The sequence below is a fragment of the Agrilus planipennis genome, unplaced genomic scaffold, assembly GCF_000699045.2.
Source record: "Agrilus planipennis isolate EAB-ADULT unplaced genomic scaffold, Apla_2.0 scaffold73, whole genome shotgun sequence".
In the NCBI taxonomy this organism is placed as follows: Eukaryota; Metazoa; Arthropoda; class Insecta; order Coleoptera; family Buprestidae; genus Agrilus; species Agrilus planipennis.
This window is the reverse complement of record NW_020439682.1, coordinates 337,724-352,256: the sequence shown is the minus strand read 5'-3', so window position 1 is coordinate 352,256 and position 14,533 is coordinate 337,724. Positions and strand designations below refer to the sequence as shown.

General features: G+C 31.4%; 1 protein-coding gene across 1 annotated transcript; it reads right to left on the bottom strand.

The window, feature by feature from the left end:
- Positions 1–200: 200 nt before the first annotated feature.
- LOC108732388 (phosphatidylinositol 4-phosphate 5-kinase type-1 alpha) lies at positions 201–14,286 on the bottom strand. Its single transcript, XM_025979418.1, is given in 18 exon segments — positions 201–389; positions 1,394–1,503; positions 2,220–2,416; positions 2,543–2,726; positions 4,484–4,717; positions 8,095–8,145; positions 9,078–9,155; positions 9,922–9,984; positions 10,982–11,069; positions 11,155–11,287; positions 11,527–11,762; positions 11,906–12,121; positions 12,181–12,428; positions 12,535–12,625; positions 12,715–12,926; positions 12,996–13,161; positions 13,711–13,748; positions 13,970–14,286. Coding segments are annotated over 18 exon segments (2,490 nt in total). The 5' UTR covers positions 14,076–14,286; the 3' UTR covers positions 201–350.
- Between the last annotated feature and the right edge of the window lie 247 nt (positions 14,287–14,533).

Below are 14,533 nucleotides of genomic sequence, written 5' to 3'. Positions count from 1 at the left end.
TAAAAATTTATCAAAACAAGCGAAACGATATTTTTTTTTTTGCCTACATACATATACTGATGCAATAAAACTTTCTATCATATTACTATTGTTATTATTAATAAATCCACACATTAATCACAAGACGACGTTGTCATTATTGTAATATTAACACGCGATTAATAATTTATTATGTATATTATAATGATGAGTAATTATTGCTTAAATATATCATTTCTAAAAAGCATTTTTTTTATTTGCAACAACAACGTATGTATTAGTAGGTAGGTTGTAAGTACGTAAAACTGTGCATGTGTATGTGTAAATGTGTGCTATTACACTGTCAAATATTCGATATTATTCAACTTGTCTCACACGTAATCAGTTTCAACACGCTGCCTGAGGTGCTCCTAAAAAAACGTCCGCAGCAAAATAGAAAATACGTCAGTGTACACAGTTAAATATATATCAACCCTTAAAAATTATCTATAAAAAGGAAGTAAGAATACATATGCGTAATACATACAAAAGAACATAAAGTGTTAAAGAAAAACACTACAGTGATACACCATAAAATCTGAAAAACACACTTAAAGCATAGGTCTCTAAAAAAACTAATGATTTTCATCAAACTATAATTTTATGTGTGCAATTAGAAAATAAAACATTCAATTAAATATACATAGCATGCATTTTACTTTTTGGAAATAAAAACTAAACAAAAAGAACGCATTGTTTTTTGGTCTTTTCAATATACATACACCTACGATGAGGAGAGAAATAATTCATTATAAAAATAAAATAATTAAAAAGGTTTATGAGAAAAAAAACGAATATATACATAACGGAAGGTTACTTTGAATAAAAGCGAGGCTTTTGCAATTACTTTTTATTTTCGGTTGGGGGAAAAAAGCGAAATTGTGTTAAGTGGAGGGGCAAAATTCGAAGTAAACTGTGTACACAGACCAACCATAATTTTGGGTGCTATTGGTTTAGAAGTACAGTGAATTAAAAGAAATTGTACAAGCTATTAAGCAGAGTTGTTTCAATTCTAAATTAAATTCATGTGTACTTCTTTCAGTGTAATAACAGGTGATTCACAATCGCAAAGAAAGTGTAACATATGTGCCTCTTTATCAAGCAGTTATTACAAAACTATGTTTTGCTTTTTCTGTCCGGTTATAATGAAGTTCACTTATAAATATCGATAAGCACTTTTAAATAAACATTAGCACATTCATATTATGCAAAATAAATTATTTCAGTCAATTATATTAAGTTAAAATTAAAAATGGAAAATACTTTTTGAATTGGTATAACACAAGGTTTAAAAATGCTTACAATCAATGAAATTCATTAGTTGTAAAGGTATTTCATTCAACAAAATGAATTACCTCTACTGTTTTTGACTTACCACTTCAGTGGTTAGACAATTGATGGCATTTTCCACGGTGTCCTTATGATGAATGACTGTGGTCGAAAGCGAAGATGCGGGGACTTTTCGCAAGGGCGTTGTGGGACAGCCTGCACATCCGTTAACTATTTTTCCTTTGTCTGACGAACCTTACATACACAAGCCCAATTTTTATTAGGACTCGACTTTTCGTTAATTGTGACAGTTAGTCAGTGAACCGCATTTTAAGTTATGTGAAATTCTTTTCAATTCTTATTCGTCGTCCAGAGGGCAATAAAAATTGTGCTTTAAGTAGACTAAAGTTTACAACAGTACAAACAAACGAAATTACTGAACAAAAGTTTACAATTGTTTGTACCATCGAAAACCCCCTATTAAATCGACATTTAGATTAGAAATAAATTAGGCTCATACTTATTATTACTATGTACTATCTAAATGCACAATTTACATCATGTAGGTAAGTATAAATAATATGTCGAAAGACAACGTTTAATTAAAGATTTTAAATCTAATGATTTATGGATATCATTACAGTATGAAAATTTACCGTTTTTTATTTATAGGTACGCATTGGTACACCTATTTTTACACTCTGTACATAAATAAAGTTTTATCAATCAAACAAGGCTTGCAAATAAAAAAAAATGTACTAAAATGTATATATAATAGCAAGATAATATACAGTATGATCGGCCAAAATTCTAATCTAAATGCTCGAGATAGGGGCGTGCAAAATAGATAAGAATTAAAAGAAAAAATAAATAAACTCAGAAAAAAAAAATAAATAAATGTATTTCAATAAAAACAGTAAGATAAAACTTACCCATATCTCCGCTACTTGACGACTCCGTGAAAGAAGGTGTACCCTCGGTCCACGTGGGGGTGGATCCTTCCACCGACGCGGGAGGCGTCCAGGCCAGCATACGTGAATGGCTCGAATGACCAGCACCCGAACTGCCAGACTCTACACTTAAAGTTGACTTATTTTCAGGTCGAGATTCCAACTTAATGTCACTTATGCTGTATATAAAAAGTTATATTTAATCAATGACTCTATTAATTTGCAAAAATCGATTATTATTGCAACGAACACCACCTCGTACACATAAAAAATCTTTACGGCAATGACAACAAATAAAAATGTACCTGATAGCATCATCCCGATATGTTCCTCTTCCGCTGCCTGGGTGTTGAGACGAGTGGTGTGACATGAGCCTTCCCCTCGCGGAGACTGAAGAAGAAAGTACAGATGACGAAACAGCGGTTGCGGTCTGTTCCAGTACTTCGTCGAATGTGGGTGGGGGAGTGCTGCAGCAGCTTGGCACTATACCTGCAGCACAGGAGCGCCTGCTACACGACTAGCCAATAACAAATCTACCTACACATCCTAACAAGCACCCCCAATGACTGCTAATATTTATAAAGAGGGGGGAAGGGTTAGTACACAACATTTCGTACGTTATACTCAGAGAAGAGAGACTAGTATAGAAGGCCAATTCAAATGGAGGACTAAACCGTGAGTAAGAAATTCTAAATAGAACCAGGAGATGGCGTTGCTATGAAAATGAGCGCCTCAACGCTGTATTGAGTCGGAGCAAATTGTGAACGCAGTAATGGCAGGGGTAAATAGTAGAAGTGGTGGGATCACAGAACGCATAAGTCTTTTTCCTTTGCTGTTGTAAGCCAAGTTTGTAAAAAAAAAAAAAAACGGTTGATTTTCCGAAGCGACAACTACCGGTCGGATGACAGAAGCTTCGAGATTTACCGACATGTTATCCGAAACGAAGTCCGGATTATTAACCCAGCATTGGACTTCTATACTAGTCTCTCTTCTCTGGTTATACTACTAGGTGTGTATATGTCAGAAAAAAATGTTGATTATATTGCTAACCAATTAATTAAGAACAAACGAAACAAATAAACCCAAAGCCCAGCAGTACCGATACGAGATACTATCTCACACTGAAACAATATCATAGATGGGATAATAAATTAAAAAATAAGCGGTAGTTAGAGAAAAAAAGCAGAGCAGAAGAAATAAATTATGACACAGAGCAATTACTCCTAATTTTTGATGATTGTTTTCGAAATCCTACAAATAAAAAAAGCAAAGATAAATATGTAATAAGCCTACTAAATAGAAAGCATTAAAATAGATAATAACTACACCAGGCAAAATAAAAAAATACCATGCGTTTGTATTCTATAAATATCGTCTAGGAATATTAAAAAAACCAAAGCAATTATGGTTTACTTTATTTTTTAATTTAAATATAAAAGTGTCAATATTTGTACACGTTACAAATTCTTTTAAATAGTCTTTGAATTGGTATACGTACATCTCTATTTAACTTTAATTACGTATATATTAGTTTTTCCTTTTTCACTTTTCAAGAACAATGTAGTAAAAGAAAAACTTTATCCAGTATTATTGTACTATTACATTTAAAATTACTATTTTTAACTGCGATGTATTAATGTAAGTTATGGGTAATTGTTTCTAAAGAGAATCGAAATTAAAAATTTGTTGTTGAACTTACACTAAATCGTCAATATCGAAATCGATAACGATTTCGGGGATGACAAAATCACTACTATAAGTTTGATCTTGTGAAGGAAATCCGTAAACAGGGAATTTATTATTTTCAACGGTCTTAAGTGTATTTTGAAAATCAGTCCCTTTTTTATCCCCTTTCGACGGATAGCCGTTATTGTTTTTATTGTTTAACGTGCTCTCATCATACTTGTCCAATTTTAAAATATTTTTTAACGTGAAGGAATCGTTTTCGCTTCTAGTTTTCCCACCGGAAGATTTACCGGGTGAATTTTTAAATGGCAACTTAAATATTTTCATTTCGTTATACCTTTTCAACCAACCTTTTTTATCAATTGAAAAGTGTCGCGATTGATGATAGACCCAACGTGCGACTCCTCTTTTTTTAACGCTACTCGTGGGTGATACGTGTCTATTTGTAATGTCGTACTGTAAACGATCACAATCATGCTTATCGGACGAGGTTGAAGCAGAACGAACACAAAAATCATCATGCAAAACGTTACTAGTAGAACAATCACTAATATCCACACCTTTACCGCCGTTACTGGTTCCGCCTCGTTTGACTTTTTGGGTGCCGCGGGGTGGTACTGGGGGAGGAACTTTGGGTTTGTGGTCGCTACTCCTCAGAGAGTGGCTTCCCACAAGAATGGCAGGATAAGAGGAATTTGGGGGTGATGTCAAGGCAGGCGGGGATGACGTCACTAACGCGGGAACATTTGAAGGAACGGGGGGCACTTTGGCGGCAGCCGTTTCTGTAGGCGACACTGTCGAAACAACAAAAACGCCACGTAAACATTTAAATTCGTTTGTGTGTCGACAGGTATGAGAAGAGTGTGATTTTTGTCAAGAGTCCAAGCCATGGCAGCATGAAAAATTGAAAATGTTCCATCAGCCCAAAGGTGCAAATTACAGAAATTTCTCAAAAAAGCCCCGACAATGATTAAAACATTAAACCAAAAAATGACGTATGCAAATGAGGAGGTACTGGAGCTAAGCAGAAATAATGACAATAACATCAACTTTAGAAAATCGACAGAAAAAAAAAATTACCCACAATTTGTAATTTATAGTATGTATCACACTACCACCGATATTATTCGAAATTTCATCTTCGCAATTTTAATTAAAAAAGATACATGTTTTCTCAAAAAACATATTAGAAATAAATGGAACAATATAAATACATCATTAGAATAACTTCTTTGAGCAAAACATATTGTAGTCCATCATTCATTTTTAAATATATAACTCTACGGAGTGTTTGTATTCTAATATTACTTGTTACTCTAACTCCGGTTCCTCCTTAATATGTCACTTATAAGACAATATCAATTTGGAACGAAAAGTGTTGACTCTAATGTTATGTATTAAAATTTGTAAAATCGAAATCGAAAAGCCAAACCAAATAAATGTTAAATGTGACCAATGACCCAAAATAGTACAAACTGTAGCAAAATTTTAAACTTAAACCGTTGCACACAAGCGGGTTTTCTTAAATTTTTTGGTCAAAACCTATAGATTGAAACAAAAGTTTGAGAAGCTTAAGGAATCAAAAAAAAAACATAATTAAACTAAACTACAGCTATATTAAACTATAATTCACAAGCTTGTTTGTTTCTTCGAAATATCTGTAATATAAGGATCTGATGATACTAGAAAATTATTAAACACATCTTCAATGTTTTGATTTCTACTAATTTTCTCTGTACATTTTTATGTCTTTATTTCTAGACTTCTGAGCTTCTTCTGAAAGTAGCCCTAAAGGAACTATAGAATTTTCTATTATTTCATGATCAAACGTACTTGTAAGAGCCAAAAGGATTATAAAAAAGCGATAAATTATATTTTTGGATAAACAAATTTTCTTGCTGTATTTCTGTCATTGCTACTTCCAAATCCGGGCTTAGTCTATCATGGGACCCATTTTTTCCTTAAATTCGTCTTGGATATGTTTTTTCTAATGTCTACTTTATTCTTATTCTCCGCACTTCGAATTGGCACTTACATATAGTTAAGTCTATAATAAACGGATCCACACATGTAGTGGAGATATCCTAAACTTTAAAAAATCCTTGCTGACAATATTTTTAGATAAATTAGCAACATATATTATTGAAGTCTTTTGATGTCAAGTGACACAACATCGTTGATTTGATTTAGTGTCGGTTATAGCATCGACGGTTTTCCCATCAATCATACACAGAATTAAATTATGTCTCAAATGTATGTCAGTGCTATTGCATTCTATTTTCGTTGGTATTAATGTTTCTATTTCAGTTTCAATACATTTGACGCAATATTTAATCAAATCTGTCGATTCAAAGGCAAAAAGAAGCATCAATAGTCTGCAACTTCTTGGCGAAGATGCAGTTGGATTTCTCTAAATAATTGTTTTACCACTTCCGCTTATGTTGTCTACTTCTAATTTCATCGGAGCAATGGTAATCAAATAAATGCTTGAATCTGAAACGGTATCATCCCGAAATAGTTGCTTACATTCAGCTTCTCCCGATGTTCTATCACATCACTATTTCGTAATCAAAGAGGTGGTATCAAGTTGGTTTTTAGAAAGTGACGAAATAACTTCATGCAGTGAACGAAAAAATCTCGCCGATGTATGGCCTAATAAATCTTGTAAAGAGATTTTTACAGATCATTCACTGACGGATATATTTTTTGGGTAGCATCTTCATAAAGAGGATAAATTTTGCAATTATGAGTAGTTGCACTTTCCCTTATTAAATTGTACTGGAACTTGGTAAGCTTTGCTCCAACAACTAGTGCTAAAGCTTCATCTGGTGTATAAGGTATGTGCGATTGTTCAGAAGTGGTGTCCTGTTTTCTAATTATAGCACTACATTGTTCAGCAGATTTCAGATGACTATCCCTTTTTAAGTTCATTTTAGCAGCAATCAAAAGTGCAGTACTATATCTTTCCATACGTAAGTGTTCGGTTTTTCTGCGTTTTGATCGATCACTGCTCTCGGAGAAATTTTTAGGTCTTCCATCAACTCGTTTTGAAGCATGTTTTTTAACAGCAAGACAAATACCATTACTAAGCCAATTAGACTCTTTTCTATGAAAATAGACATTGTTACTTCCAGCAGAAGCCCACTTCTGTCTATATTCGAATATAAACTTAGATAACAATTGTTTTGAATCATCTGTCAAATCATCCTCAATACCTAAACAACTTTTTACATTATGTACAAGATTTTTAAATTTTTCATTATTATCTTTTAAATTACAACTGATACAATATTCAACTAATTGTTGACGATATATGACGACATTCTCAAAAGATGAACCTAAAAATAAAGAAAAAAAAATATTTTTCCTGTTTTCTAATTCAAATTATTAATTATCTAATAAAAAGGAGAGTAGCACATATAAGCAACTACAACCAACACATACATTCAGCTGAGATGTATACCTTTACTACAATTATTACAAAGTAGTCTGATTCTAATGAATTTATAACTTTATACCTTAATAAAAGCAATCATCACGTAAACTCTATATTATAAATTAGTTTTACTTTGTTTTTTGTAAACAAACTAAAAATAATAGTTAATTTAATTTAAATACATGTATACATACCCCCGGTTCACAATCCATGATAAAAGTTACACTAAACACTTTTAAAACACGAAAATATGTTTTTTAAATAACCTTAATTTTAGACAACAATTAATTTGAAATAAATATAAAGGAGACTGTGGTGTAATGATAAACAAAAAGGAAAGGTCTTACCCCAACTAACCACAACAGTTAAAAAAAAAGAAAAAACATGGACATGTATAAGTGAGGGAAACACGTGTCCGCGTTTTTTTAAATTGTTGCGGTTAGTTGGGGTAAAACCTTTCCTTTTTGTTTAACAAGTAATTGTTGTTTATAATTCGATACTTTATAATAGCTGGTAATGAAGGGTTTGTTTAAAATATTATGCGGGATATCATTCGTTGCAAAGACATAATCATTATGGCTGACTTCGTACGTTGGAGTTTTGACCACAAATTTTTAAAAATCCGCCTGTGTGCCTTGTGTACGATATAAACTGTTATTATTGACATTAATTCTTAATAAAAATAGTAAACACCCAAATTTTAAATAAACTGTTATAAAAATGCAATGGACTCACCAGTTTTACTTCCATTTTGTTGACTAGAACTGGACTGGACTTGCGCCGTAGCTGTACAACCCAACACCATATCATTAGCACAAATACAAGCGGGATAACGGAAAATAGTAAGGTGATAAGCCAATTAAAAACACAAAAATAAGACAAGAACGTCTGAAAAATGCAACTGCAGTAGATACTAGACAGTGTGAACAATTGTTTGCATTGTCGATTTGTCCACGCTAACCGATATTGTATATAATAAGGAATGAACATTGTTAATTAATTAAATGAACATGCATACAAAAATAAGATTCAAATGCACACTTATTCTTTGTATAATAGATTTTTTTATTACTCCTTTTAAAACTATATAATATCAGGTCAGTAGTGTCGAAGTCACTTTCTTATGTCCACTGGGGTACTAAATTTAAAGCGTTTAGATCAATCTAATGAAATTATACTCGATGGTTCAGAATAAATATTTCGGGGTTTTACAGTAATGGCGAAACTGCAACGGCGAAGTATCGATTTTTAAAGCTAATCGCCATTATATTTTGTTTGTTCATGGTATACGGTGGCCTAATACGATTATGCTGTTCACATTATACGGGGTTTCCGTTATGCTATGTTCACACTATCGAATATCTACCATAAATATAAAATAGTTCTGTTGAAGATGAAAATTTACTCATAAAAACTATCACCTTACTAAAAGTAACAATAAAGCAATTGATGAATGATGTATGTACGTTAATATGAACTATACACAGCAAATTTGGTTAAAGATTAAAAAGATTTTTTTAATATTTTGTCCTCTCTTTTCAATCCTTTAAGATAATAAGCTTTATCTGTTTTATTTTCTCTTAAAAGAACTAATAATGCTTAAAACACACTTAAGATCGCAATCGAAAGTTGAAAAAGAAATATCAAGATAAATAATTGATTGAAAGCGATATTTATGGACCTCTAAAATTAAAAGTGATATAAAAACCCTCACTTACTATTGTTATCAAAATCTTCATGTCCTCTAAATGGTCTTTGAACCAAGGATTTCCTCTTTGATGGCGAGTGTTTTAAAGCTGCAACAAGAAAAAAAAGTATCCAAATGAGTCGCTAATAGACTGCTAAAAAAATTAAAACATTTGTTAAAACAAAATAAAATAAAAACCATTGCAGATGTCCTACCATCTTATACATATTATCTTATCAATCGATCAATTCAAAATGCAGAAAGCAGTGAGTTGTGTCGACATCGACGCTGGATGTGACACAAGACATTTAACGAGTAAGGCAAATAGGAGATGACACAAAAAACATGTTTGAACATTAATATATATCATTCAAAACACAAAAACCATACCTGTTTAACGCTGATTACACTGAACACTATTAAATGCAATAAAAAATATAATAAAGAAACAAAATAATTCTTTCTTATTAGAAGTAATGATGCTTAATCAGTTTTTAATTTAATTCCAATTTAACTTTATAAACAATAATTTTTTTCAATTAAATTAAAATTACGTTACACGCTGACGATGAGTTGTGTAGAAATTACAGATGAAAAAATTTATCCAAATTGCCTTTTTAGTTCTTTGATATTGAATTCATTATTTTTATTCCAATTGTAGATGTATCACAGCATTAATACAAAATGTTAATTAAAACCAGAAAACTCCAATCGAGTAAAATCATTATTTCTCTACGTCAAGTGACAAAAATTCAAACTGATTGCTCGTGTCGTAAATAAGCGAAAGACGAAATTCAAAACGTCATAAACGAAAGCCAAAGAAAAAGAAAAAAAATGGAAAATTAACTAACTGGCACTCTATCTGGCAATATTACCTATGTAGCTGGTAACCAGTGTTCGAAACTTGCGATGGTTGCCCTTAATTTCAGGCAAGTCCACTACACGTAGCATTAAAACACAAAAATATCAGAGCCACAAGTACAATTAACTACCAACTACTATGTTAAAAAAACGAAATAATGGAGAGAAAACAAAAAGTAAATGGTGATGGGAAGTATTAACTAAACGAAATACCCAACGTAATGTGTAAGTAGTTGGGTGTAAACAGCAAAAAAGTTGTTATTAAGAAATAAATAATAACAGGCCACTACAATAATAGTAACATAAAGTGTTGAACCCGATTATGATTTTCGTTTCCAACAATTATATCTAAGGAAAATAGAAAAATGATTTCCGATTCTTAGAAATAAAAAAAAATTAAAGTAAGGGAATTCAATTCGTATTAAAAAAGTTTATATAAGTTTAAAATTATGTAGGTAGTAGTGATGTAGAGGAAGGCAGCCGCGCACAATTTACTATACAATTTTGTCTACGAGGGTGAAGTCATATGTAATAAAATAAGGGCCCATTATTATTTATTGTAATTAATGTTGTTGACTCATTTCCATTAACAAAATAAAGGAAAAAGTATTCAGAAGGAAGCAAATTGAATGAATAGTTTAAACTGATGTATAACAACAATAAATAATTAACAAAAAAGATTATTAGAGTATACATTAATATATACTTTTTCCATTACGGTACTGTATTGATGTTAGCCTAAGATTAAATGTTCCAAGTAGCGTAATTGTCAAATAACAATTTTATACTGCTTAAAGTACTGATATTTGTAAAAACAAAATTGTGTGGACTTATGAAGGAACAAAGTAATACAAAAAAGTTTCACGCAAAAAATGATACAATTTCTTTTATAATAAAAAAATAAACAAATATAGAAAGTACTTGTGGATACATGTTTACAGAGTTTAATAATGTAGCATTTTTACGTGAATGCTTTTTACACTGTATTCAACTACTAAATATGATAAACGGCGACAAGATGATTGACAAACTTGTACATTTTTTAAATAGATAGATAAAAAAAGAAAAACTTACGCGAGGGTATCTTCTTAAAAACTTTGTTTGCCATGAACTGTTGGAATCGGGAAGCGTAAAAACTTGGATTATGAACTGAAACGGTGTCCTAAAATATATAAAAAGTAACACACATATTTTAAGATTGGCATTTCTTATGAAATCTACATCGAAAGAAAATACCAAAAACTTACGCCATCATGAATCATGGACTTAATGGTGTGCTCCAACTTCTTTTTCAGCCTGTAGCTCTGCAAGATGTCTATGATACCGATAAAAAGTAATAACCTTTCGCCTTTTGCATTTCTTGCAGGTATTCCTCCAGGCCTTAAGCGTATGTAAAAGAAACAATATAATTTATTAAGACATTAAAAAAATATTGTTATCTAAAATTTTGGTATAAATCGTATGAAATTAGACTAAAAACAGTAATAGAAGAAAACAGTCGAAATTTCTAAAATGTGTGATGTTTACAGTACAAGAATATTGTATAGTATATGGTGCAACCTAGCTTATAAATCAATTTAAATTATTTTTAAATGTTTCTACTTAGTTTTTCTACTTACGGTACATCTTCCTCTTCGTCGATGGGTTCGGATTCCGCTTGAATGCTTTCCATAGCGGTCGAATGGGCTACAAGCCTTTGACGATTAATCGATCGCGTTCTATTAAGGGAAGACGCCCCTATTCGGTCATCTTTTTCTTTCTCTCTTTCAACGTAAACCATGGCAACACTAGGATCTTCTCCTGCCTCTCTCTGATAAAGTTCGTGATCTAGGGCTTCTTCAACCTTCTTTTCTTGCTAAAATTACAAGTAACTATACCCATTTAAAGAAGAAAATAGAAAATCGCGAATCTATCAAAAATGTGTAGTTAATTAAGGGTTACTTTGCAGCTTTTTGGTAAAGAACTATAACGTCATTATTTTTCTTTATAAATACATACCTGTTTTTCTTTTTGAGCTTGATCCAAATTGTGCACTCCAACCAAAAGACTGTAGTCCATTATTTTGAAGCTTTCCAGTACACGACAGTCCCTCTGTATAGTTTTGACAAGTGCACTGTAAGTGTCTGCTTCCATAAGAATCCCTTCTGGATGATGCTCCATGAAATCCAAGTCTTTAAATGTCGGCGAACGCTTCTGCCTTTCCGTTTTCGAGGCCTGAAATAATAAATGGAAACTCCGATATTAAAATATTACTTATTTACATAAACACGAACCTTTCGCTTGTATGTGCTGCCCTTCAGGTCGTACTTTTGATGCATTTTAACAGAGCTAGGTAATAAATTATTCATTATAACTAATCGTACGTTTTTACTATTACACTGATAACAGTACAAACCAAAAAATTTTGGTAGCAACGTCCTAGGATTTTGATTTAAATTCATATAATAACCTAAAAAGTTAATTTACAATTAAATCGCATTTTAAAACAAGTTTCCTATATTATTAAAAAAAATAAGAATAACTAAAATTAGTAAAATATCTAATGGCCTCCAGTTGTGTCGACATCGACGCTGGATGTGACACAAGACATTTAACGAGTAAGGCAAATAGGAGATGACACAAAAAACATGTTTGAACATTAATATATATCNAGTAAAATCATGAACCACTGGCACCTGGATTTGATAATTCCCTTAGTGGAGCACTACACATTGACATCTAAAACAAATTTAAATCCCAGTGAAATGTTTAAATTAAAAATCTATACTCATTAATTATTTAATGACAAAATAGACAAAACAACTTACAAGAAAATCATCTGGTTGAATTCCAAATAGTTCCCTAAAATACCTAAATGCAATGGGAGCATAATTTTTAAATTTGAATTCTGAGTAATGATGGGCAGGAGTATGACTAGAGCCCTCGCTTGGAAAAGTTGTAGTTTCTACAGTCATAAAATCTTGCATAAGAAGATCTCTCTCAGGTTTAGATGCTAGACCACCCACTGCATGTTGGATTCCTAATAAAATAAAATATTTGTATAAGAAAAACCCCACAACTAATAACATTAAACAAATTTCAACTTTACCCAATTGTATAGATCCCATAATTTGAGATGTTTGTATTTTTTTATAGGTGATTTCACCCCCCACTCCCACCCTTCGGTGACCAATTTTCCTTTCCCTATCTTTTTCTCTTTCTGCTTTTGTTCTAAGTATTGTATTAGTTCCTGATTTTGGAACATTTTGTTTACCCTGAAATTATGTTAGTCAATTAGTCATTTATACTAGAATTATCAAAAAATATTTATGCACACACATACACACACACACACACATGCACATTATAAGTATAAAAGAACTAACAAAATAGTAATTTAATATAAAGCAAGAGAAGCAGTTTTATTGACATGAGAGTTGAATACATCTGAATTCAAGGTCTGGGAGAAAATTTAATTAATTTAATGAATTTCCTTTTTTTTATATGGCTTCGCCTAGTGATTTGTAAAAACATATGTATAATCAAAAGTTCATTTGTAATTGATTTTGTTACATAAACTATTTATCAATAAAACACATTAATATGCATTTTACACACATTAATTATTTGATTATGATAATTTCCGATTAATTTACCCTAAAATGATTATATTATAAAAACCTTTGTTCTCATCTATTAGTTACACATAGTTTACAGAGTAAAAACAATTTATTTTGGGTTTCCAAGCATGCATTCCATTTTATACCTAATACTAATTAAGAATTAACAGAAATACTTCAAAAACAAAAGTGAAAATTACTTACATCTGAATCTCCTCTTTCAATTGAAATAGCATCTTTATCTAAAAACAAAGATATTGTAAAGGTTAATTGTAATTGCGCTTAATTGTAAACAAATGAGTTATATGCAAATTCTTAAATGTAAAAAATATGTAATGCATTACAACAATCTTGTAAATAATAATTAGGTAAGGAGGTTGCTCTCCAATTATCTGGGTTACGGTAGCGATTAACCTCAAATGCTTAAATTAAAATCTAAAGAATATAAACATCATAAGCATACCTTTCTGATAATGAATTTCTTGCACAGAAGGGTGTTCTTTAGGAGTATTATATATCACAGAATTTTCCACATTTTCAATAGTCTCTATTGTGTCACCAGAAGCCATTTTGGGATGTTGGTCTTAAACCTAAGAAATATTTAATTAACTTCCTTTGCTGAGCTTTCCCCGTAAACATAAAAGCTTCTTCGGATTTTTGTTTACAAATTTCACTAGTTTAAACATTGTAAAAGAGATATTTTAGTACAACTTTGACGTTTTCATTCTTCAACTTCAGATTTACTCCCACTACTGTCAAAATTCAGGAATGTAAAATTAATCATCATGTGTCATTCTTCACAAGGAACTAATTTCATAGGAAATAAACGTCCTATTAAACATTTGTTCATTTAGCCTAATTTTCCTTTTTTATAGTCTTTTCTTATTCAAAATATACTTAATACCTAGGCACAAAAAAGTTTGAATTCAATTTATAATATGCATAAAACGTTGCGGTCAAAAGCAAACACTGTGTATTTCATCTTACAAAATATACAAAACCAATATTCATTTTCTTCAACTCGTTT